Source organism: Nanorana parkeri, unplaced genomic scaffold, assembly GCF_000935625.1.
Source record: "Nanorana parkeri isolate BGI_ZX_2015 unplaced genomic scaffold, ASM93562v1 scaffold323, whole genome shotgun sequence".
NCBI lineage: Eukaryota > Metazoa > Chordata > Amphibia > Anura > Dicroglossidae > Nanorana > Nanorana parkeri.
In genome coordinates, this window is record NW_017306591.1 from 200,260 (window position 1) to 210,018 (window position 9,759).

General features: G+C 50.7%; 1 protein-coding gene across 1 annotated transcript in view; it reads left to right on the plus strand.

Annotated features, from left to right (window-relative positions):
- The window catches only part of IFFO2 (intermediate filament family orphan 2), an 86,489-nt gene that overhangs the window by 5,914 nt on the left and 70,816 nt on the right, over positions 1-9,759 (plus strand). The window contains exon 2 of the mRNA XM_018558171.1: positions 5,398-5,954. Within this exon, the coding sequence (XP_018413673.1) occupies positions 5,410-5,954 (545 nt within the window). The 5' untranslated portion in view covers positions 5,398-5,409. The remainder of the gene's footprint in view (positions 1-5,397; positions 5,955-9,759) is intronic.

Here is a 9,759-nt window from a genome sequence, read left to right on the forward strand (position 1 = left end):
GTCCAATACGTGACTAACGCACAGCGACTCGGTGACCCCGCCGATGACAATGGAGCACTTTTCACGGCACGGAGATCGCCACGTGTGTCATCTGTTTACTCATTGAGGTCGGTGCGTGTACCGGATACGCTGGATCCAAGATGGAGGATCACTGCGCAGACTTCAAACTTTTCATGATTGGTCCAATGATGGCAAATTTATTCCGCGTTGGATCATAATCCTGTTCCAACATGACTGCGCACCAGTGCACAAAACAAGGTCCATAAAGACATGGATGGGGGAGGAACTTGACTGGCCGCACAGAGTCCTGACCTCAACCCCATAGAACACCTTTGGGAAGAATTGGAGCGGAGACTGCGAGCCCCTCCCCCAACATCAGTACCTGACCTCACAAATGGTCCAACATTCCCATAGACCCACTCCTAAACCTTGTGGACGCCTTTCCAGAAGAGGCGGAGCTGTTATAGCGGCAAAGGGCGGAGCCAACTCAATACTGAACCCTACGGACTAAGACTGGGATGCCGTTAGAGTTCATGTACGTGTAAAGGCGTCCCAATACTTGTGGTAATATAGTGTATCTCCTTCGTATCTCTCATCTGATATATATAAATCTCCGAGCATCCAATGGCCAGCCATCCCCTTCACCACAGAGCAGGGGCGGGCAACCTCGGCACTCCACCTGTGGTGGAACTACAAGTCCCATGAGGCATTGCAAGACTGACCGCCACAGACATGACACCCATAGGCATGATGGGCTTAGTAGCTCACACTTGGAATACGAATTGATATTGTGTTTGGGATTTCTTTCTCTTCTCCCCTCTGGCGCAGATTCCGGGTTCCTCCTTGGATTGAAGTTCATCATTATCCGGCGTTAATTGACCTGTTTTGGGGCGTTCCGTCTCGGTTGTCTATTTCTGGCAGATAAAATCTTTACATGATCTACGAATATTAATGAGGAGAATGTTGGTGCGCCCGGCGCCTCCACCCGACCAGATCTGATGGATGCCGATCACCTGCTGGAAGGACCTGCAGCCATCAGCGGCACACAGGAGAGTGGTTGGTGGATCTGATGATGGAAGTTGTGTGGGGATGATGACGGTGATTTCTTCAGAGAGATCAATTCATAAAAACAATCTCCAATCTATTCATCCGGCGACCCGGCCGCACATTCCATCATTGCTCCAGGGGAGAATGTTCTTCATGTCATTCTCTTCTGGTGGGATGTTCTTGGTGGGCTGTCCCTTCTGGGGGCTGTCTCTTCTGGTGGGATGAACATAACTCAGCCGACTCCCGCTCTCACTTGCAGATATAATAAGCTCCAGTATATCCTGAAGAGTCCTGTCTGGTCTGATACATCAGTCACAGACCTCCTGTATGTAACATTCCCAAAGACCGGGGCTGATGATTGACTTTTTGGTAGATGGAAACAATGTTGCAAAACAAAAAAGTTAATCTACTTCCTGCCCCGGGCCACCCTCAGCCTCTACTTCCTGCCCCGGGCCACCCTCAGCCTCTACTTCCTGCCCCGGGCCACCTGCAGCCTCTACTTCCTGCCCCGGCTGCCCGCAGCCCCCCACTGCAAACCTCATCAGAGCAGGGGGTAGATCACCTATGAACAGGGACGATATCCGGGTTTGGAAAGGCGTTTGATGCGCACAAGGTGGATTTTTATCCTGTGTGGATGTCGAGGAATTTTTATTTAAATGAGTTGTTTTGTTTTCTGACAGAAGTAAAGTTGTAGAGAGAGGGAGACGGTGATGAGTGAGCGGCGCTGAGTAACGCGGCGGCTGGGAGAATGTTTTATTACCTGCAGACAGATTGATTGCCGCGTAATAACCGCCTCTGATACGTTGTCACCTCACAAGTGTCCTGATCTCCAGAAACGCCCCCAAAATGGCTCCCAATTCTTTTTTTTGAAGAGCCGCTTAAAATTTGAGTAATAATTTAATAACTAATGGCGGCGTGTGAGCGAGCCGCTCGGCGTCCGGTTACAACCGGCCTGCTGAAATATTAAGTGAGCGGAGAAATTCAATGCAGCACATACAGTATATATTTCATGTTCAGTCCACAGGCTGAGTATTGCGTCAGTGTAATACCTACAGGGATTTGTTACCTCTCGTGGATGTGATTTCATCTGCTTCTATCCCCAGAAGGACGGCGCCATCTTTGTTCAGGCATCATTCTGGGGTCACCCTCTGCTCCCTGGACTGAGATGCCATAGATGACACAGTCATGGAAATCCTGGTGCCTGTGCAGTTCTTGGCAGATCAGCCTTGTTACAATGTACAGACTGATCACGGGGGGAGGGGAGACTGAGGATATGCTTCCTCCTGCCTGCAGCAGACTGATCACTGGGGGAGGGGAGACTGAGGATATGCTTCCTCCTGCCTGCAGCAGACTGATCACTGGGGGAGGGGAGACTGAGGAAATGCTTCCTACAGCAGACTGATCACTGGGGGAGAGGAGACTGAGGAAATGCTTCCTCCTGCCTGCAGCAGTCTGATCACTGGGGGAGAGGAGACTGAGGAAATGCTTCCTCCTGGCCTGCAGCAGACTGATGACATCATCTCAGCCTAGGCAAAGTCACTGACTGCAGATCAAGGACGAAGGTAAAGGTGGACGTTTTCTGAACAATCATCGTGTTGCTGTACATGGTGACGTGTCGGGAATGTGTTCGTGGTGACAGGTCCTCTTTTTGTCCTGGTAATGTTGAGTGTCGCTGTCGGCCAATCAGCTTCCAGCACTTGATGATAGTTTGCTCTTTATCAGGTCGGCTTGAAGTGCCGTTCATATCATCTTCCTTTAAAGTGGACCTTTCACTTCAGAGGTGACCTCATCCTCCGACTGACAAAATCTCTGGGAGTGCTGAGGAGCCCAACCCAACCCAACGCTCAGAGATGTGGATGACATCACCCCATGTAGGTGCCTCGGGTGGATGTTAAAATATTATATAAAGTTTTATTTCCTCTTGCAAGGTTTTTTTTTTTTTTTTTTGTATTCAGCCCACCGCCAGAGTCCATGTTCCTCACGAATTGGGCTTTACCAACCAGCGACAGGAAAGTTCTTTTCTTTTTCTGCTTGTGCTCGGAAATCTGATGAGCTGAACCAACTCTGAGCCCCGGACCCCCGAACCAACTCTGAGCCCCAAACCAACTCTGAGCCCCGGACCCGAACCAACTGGCTATTTCACCCACCCACTGCTTGCTGTGTCCTCCTCCCAGCATGGAGCAGAAAGCTAAGGGAACCAACTAATCTATAATGAGAATAGTTGACAACTATTATCGATTAATCGGTTGCAGGCCTAAGTGACACGTCTTCCACATTTGGGGTATTTTAGGGTAATGGGTTCTTATTGTTCAGGCCGAATCCAGCCAATACTTTTTTCTCTAGAATTTTTTTTCCTATGGTAGAAGGTTGGAGCCGATTTTGGGGCTGTATTGGTGTGTGTGTGACCCCACTGGACGGATTCCCATTCACTTCGGTGATCTCAAGAAGTAAGGTTGATCTCTTCAACTGGGAGTTCTGTTGAGTAGATTGTTCAACCATCCTGTGGGGGGTCACCAAAACAGGAAGTGATGGGAAGTATCTCCAGTGGATTGAACCAGCCCTGTCACACCTACAGACAGGCGTCAGTTGTGAACTTGCAGAATCTCTTGCTGCAGTTTCCCTTTGTGCGGCCTTGTGGGCTTCCCTTGGCGCGGCCTTGTGGGCTACCCTTGGCGCGGCCTTGTGGGCTACCCTTGGCGCGGCCTTGTGGGCTTCCCTTGGAGCGGCCTTGTGGGCTTCCCTTGGAGCGGCCTTGTGGGCTACCCTTGGCGCGGCCTTGTGGGCTTCCCTTGGCGCGGCCTTGTGGGCTTCCCTTGGCGCGGCCTTGTGGGCTTCCCTTGGCGCGGCCTTGATGATAAGTGATGAGGAAATGTTTATTACAAATGAAGGAAGTTGGATGATTAATTGGTTCCTCAGCGGGCACTGAATACCATCCTAGAGCGAAGGGTGGGGGAAGCTCAGTGATTGGGTGGCACTCCACCCGGAACATGGCACGGCTACAGAGCGCGGCTCCTTCCTGATCTGTGTCACTTGTATGCCGAGTGATATTCTGGAGTCAGAAGGAGATTATTGATGATTTGTGATCTGCGAGAACCTTGAAGTGCTGCCAATGACCCCTCAGATGGCACCTTCTATGGCAGGATATAGAGTAGAGAGATAGATATTAGATAGATAGCTCTAGCTCTCAGAAACAAAGTGCACATACTGAATATATTAAATGTATATACGCGCGTGCTCACATCATCTGTCCCCTATATACTATATATACTGTCCAGGCTGAGGACAGATTGTATGATTTATATATGCATCAAATGTATACTTTTTATATATATATATATAGTGTATATGCCCCACACCTGCCATATACATGGACTGTATACCTATTACATCTACACTGGGCATGGATTGCATACATTGTGTATACTTTTAGAGGACAGATGATACAATTTCTATAGAAGATCGGTATTACAATGTATACAATGAATGCCCAGCACTGGGTGTGTGTGTGTTGTCACAATGTATAGAGGGGGAGCGATGATGTGACAGTCCATGTGATCATTGTCACAATGTATACAGGGGGAGCGATGATGTGACAGTCCATGTCCAGGATCAGTGTTACAATGTATACAATGAATGCCTAGCACTGAGTGTTGTCACAATGTATACAGGGGGAGCGATGATATGAGTCCATGTGATCAGTGTTACAATGTATATAATCCATGTAGAGTTCAGATGTGACACATTGTATACAGGGGACTGATGATGTGAGCGTGTGTGTATATATAGGGGACAGAGGTTACATTGTATGTATACAGGGTGGGAGACATATGTGACAATGTGTGTATATAGGGGGAGCGATGATGTGACAGTCCATGCCTTGGATTGATGTCGCAATGTATACAGGGGGACATGGGTGATAGTGTGTACATAGGGGGTACCGATGATGTGACACATTGTATACAGGGGGACAGGTGATGTGACAGTCCATGTCCAGGATCAGTGTTACAATGTATACAATGAATGCCTAGCACTGAGTGTTGTCACAATGTATACAGGGGGAGCGATGATATGAGTCCATGTGATAATTGTTACAATGTATATGATCCATATAGAGTTCAGATGTGACATTGTATATAGGGGGACCGATGCTAGAACGCGCACAGGGCACCGTGGGACACCCCCCTGGCTCGCTCCTCCTCTCCGGTGATGCCCAGCAGCTGATGTCACCCGGGGATGGGCGGGGTGGTGGTGCGCTATAGGGCGTGGTCGGCATGGGGTGGGCGTGGTACTGTACATAGCTGTGATCTGCGTCGGCCGGTGGTAGCCATGGATGTGCCTTATGCCGCATAGAGCCGACAGAAGATGAGCGGCAGGATGATGAATTCCGTCCTCTTCGGGGACATGATGCGGGAGTTGGACTCTCCCCCGGGTACCGGACCCCCCCCGGGCAGCGGCGTCACGATGGCCCTCCGCAATGATTTGGGCTCCAACATCCACGTGTTGAAGACTCTGAATGTTCGGTTCCGCTGCTTCCTGGCCAAAGTGCACGAACTGGAGCGGCGGAACCGGCTGCTGGAGAAGCAGCTGCAAGAGCAGCACAGCCAGTACCAGCAGGACCGCCGCCTGAGGTACAAGATCTACCACCGGGACCAAGCCGTACAGACTGACTCCGAACCCCCCAAAGCCAATGCCAACCTCACCCCCTACAGCCGCCTGCCTGGTACCATCTGGAGCTATACCCATGTACGGCGCACGGGGGGCGGACTGGAGACCGTGCAGGGGCCCGGGGTATCCTGGAATCATCCGGATGGGGTCGGGGTGCAGATAGACACCATCACCCCGGAGCTCCGAGCCCTCTACAACGTGCTGGCCAAAGTCAAGAGAGAGAGGGACGAGTACCGGAGGAAGTAAGTCTGCCCTGCTGGTGCCCACTATTACCCTGTGTGCCCATTACTGACCCTTCTACACCCACTTAGCCACCTACTACCCCTTCTGTGCCCACTATTACCCCCCTACTAATCCTTCTGCAACTGCTGGTGCCCAATATTACCACGTGTGCCCATTACTAACCCTTCTACATCCCATTTGCCCCCTACTAACCCTTCTACACCTGCTGGTGCCCAATATTACTCTATGCCCCCCTACTAACCCTTCTACACCCTGTGTGCCCACTATTACCCTGTGTTCCCCCCACTTACCCTTCTATGCCCGGTGTGTCCCATTCCTGTGCCCCCTACTAACCTTTCTATACCTGCTGTGCCCACTACTTCTTCACCTGCCCCTGTGTGCCCATTGCTCCAGAGTCTGCATGCCCACTGCTCTGGATCCTGCGGCTCCCCTGTGCCACTCCCCCCGGGCTCTGCATGGTGTGGCCCTGTGTATTCTCATCCGTATAGACCTGCAGCCTCGGTTATCTCACATGCAGCATCTCTGCTTATTCCCCTTCCTAAAATCCAGCCCCATCTTCCATCCTGTCTCTTCCGGACCCCCTTCTTCCTGCTCCCCCTGAATTGTTTGTAAACACACCATACCGGGGTACCAGTCACCCCTCCCCCTCCGCAGCATCCTCAATGACAGAGGATCCCGGGTAACCTGCGGATGTTGTCATGTCTGATGTCATTATTGGAGTGTGCTTGTGCTGTGCATGATGTGGTGAATCTCCCTGTGATTCCTGCAGAGGGGGGGGGGGAATGTCATGTCAGGATGGACGAGGCCGGGGGCCTCCCGATCCTGAGTCACAGACCAGGCCTTGCGTCAGGGACAAGTCACTTCTCTTATTCTGGTAATCTGCTCTGGTGCAGAGGGGACGGTGTGCCAAAAATCTTGAGACGTGCAAGGCCGCCGATGACTGCAAGCAGAGAGCTTCTATAGGCCAGCAGTAGAGAGTGCCTGCTGGAGGACTAAACGTCTCAGCACGGCCTGACAGCCTGGGGATGGCCTGTGCCCTTCTATTCAGCACGTGACCGCATGTCGGTGGTAAAGAGATTGAAATGAGAACATTTTGGGTAGTAAAAATGATGACTCTGCCGGTTACTTGTTCATATTTGCAAGATTATTTCAGGTTCAAATTAGAAGGTTCTCCCTCTAGGGGAAAGTGTACACAGGCAGTTCAGTCAGACCCTACTGCTGAGAGTAAAACAGCTGCAGGATAAGCCACATGGGGAGAGAATACGAATGGTTATGGGACTGAGCTAAGGAGGAGAATGGAGAGCACAATGTGTATATATAACTAGGAAACCATATCCGTGTCTTTTTAATGTGATAACATTTACACAGGGGGCCCGATTTTATGTGTCTTTTGGTCCCCACATCGGACTAGCCGGCTCCTGAGTTCTGCTTTAATGCGTCTTCCGTGCTACTATATATAACATACTCGGCTTCAGAATAGTCCGCGTGCACTGGATAGGGGGCCAGATGGCCGGCCGCTTGTAAATCCTCCATCTGTCTCCACATACAGTAGGAAGTGCAGTTGTCTTCTAATGAACCGATAATGTCTCTGCGCCAGTTCTAAAATTGGGGGTTTGTTCGTTGTGGTCACAGAGTTTTGTTACTAGCAGAGCTGGCTGCGGTCATTGCAGAAATATCACCATCACGGGGAAGAATGTGATTGGTGACCACTGGATGTGATGTTGTTCACCAGTTGTGTGTACATTGCCACTAGTGGTCAATCCATGGCAGGTCTTCTCATTGTAGGGCCTCTCATGGCAGGTCCTGTCACGGCGTGTCCTTGAGGGTCCTCTCATTGTAGGCCCTCTCATGGCTGGTCCTTGAGGGTCATGTCATGGTGAGTCCTGTCACGGCTGGTCCTTGAGGGTCATGGCTGGTCCTTGAGGGTCCTCTCATTGTAGGTCCTGTCACGGCTGGACCTTGAGGGTCCTGTCACGGCTGGTCCTTGAGGGTCATGGCTGGTCCTTGAGGGTCCTCTCATTGTAGGTCCTGTCACGGCTGGACCTTGAGGGTCCTGTCACGGCTGGTCCTTGAGGGTCATGGCTGGTCCTTGAGGGTCCTCTCATTGTAGGTCCTGTCACGGCTGGACCTTGAGGGTCCTGTCACGGCTGGTCCTTGAGGATCCTCTCATTGTAGGTCCTGTCACGGCTGGACCTTGAGGGTCCTGTCACGGCTGGTCCTTGAGGATCCTCTCATTGTAGGTCCTGTCACGGCTGGACCTTGAGGGTCCTGTCACGGCTGGTCCTTGAGGATCCTCTCATTGTAGGTCCTGTCACGGCTGGAGCCTCAGAGTCAGAGAATGACTTCTCCTGACTTCTCATACGGGCAGATTGGTGACGGGAAAATGTTTCTGATTAAAACAAAAATGTTGCGGTCTCCGGGCGCGTCCCCCGTATTTCTACATCTGCTTAAGTGTTTGTGTAAGATAAGTGAGTTTGGAGTTGGACGGCTGCAGAGGGTTCCTCCTCTGTAAATACCAGGAAGATCTCTGTAGTATCGCACTCCGGGGGGATTTCACATCAGGCATATCTCCAGACTCTTATTTTTAAGGTTTAACCCCGTGGAAGAAATGTCCTCTAGTTTTCTCAGCAGCAACCATTGTAGGGGGTCATTGACCGCTCGGTGTCATCGGAGGAGGAAGTGAATCCTCGTAGAGTTATAACGACGTAGAGTATTGTCCGTGACGCTTCCCTGATTTGCATTGGAGGTTAAATGTTCAGGAGAAGTTCTCCGGGGGTCTACCCCCCTTCTTCTCGGGTCCCAGCAGTATTGATACACAAAGAAATCTGCAGGACCACAATCTCTGAATACGGTGTATCAGTTCTGCTGGGGCTTTAGAAGGAGTTGGACCTCCGAAAGTTTGTGCTGAATATGTAACCATTGTGCAAATCTAAAGTATCCCAGACAGATGTCCCCTTGTGGCGTTGCCATAACGCACCAATACGGCTACATACAGAGATGGTTTGTTGCTGGAATGTTGCAGCCCGTTGTGACCCCTGCCTCTACAAATTTTTCAAGAAATGTTCAGCAAACAAATCGCGGTTCTGACTCCTGTCCAGAGACCTTCCCCGAAGATTCCAGAGACCTTCCCCGAAGATTCCTGCTCGTGTTTGGATAACGGGAAGTACATAACTGTATAGTGAGTAATGTAGGATGGGGGTCATCACAGCTGACGATACCGGAGTGTGCTGCCTGTCCATAGGAGTGAAATCTGTACATGGCACCTTGATGTTCCCTATTTCCGTGTCGTGTCCAACAGTTTTCACAGGCAGCCGCTTGGCCAAGTTTTATGTATATGAGCCAGATTAATACTCCACTCCAGCCAAAACCTTTTTTTTTTTTTTTTGGATAGAGTGGAGGAGGATTAGAGCTACTGTTGGGTTCTTTTGGTTTCTCCTTCCTGTCAGGACAGGAAGTCATGGAAATTATCAAGGACACAAGCAGAGGAACACATTTTAATAGAGTGGTGATGGGTTAGACCAGGGATAGCCAAACTGCAGCCCTCCAGCTGCGGTGGAACTACGAATCCCATGAGGCTTTGCAAGATTCTCACAGCCACAGACATGACTCCCGGAGAGAGATGCTTCATGGGATTTGTAGTTTCACCCTCAGCTGGAGGGCCGGAGTTTGGCCATCCCTGGGTTAGACCCTCTGACAATGTTTTTTTTTTTTAGCAGTAGGTTCCTTTCTGTCCTGGTGATGACCACACCCCGTTTCTTGTATGGTGACAGGAAGTGAGGGCAAATCTCCCCAATATTGTCACTG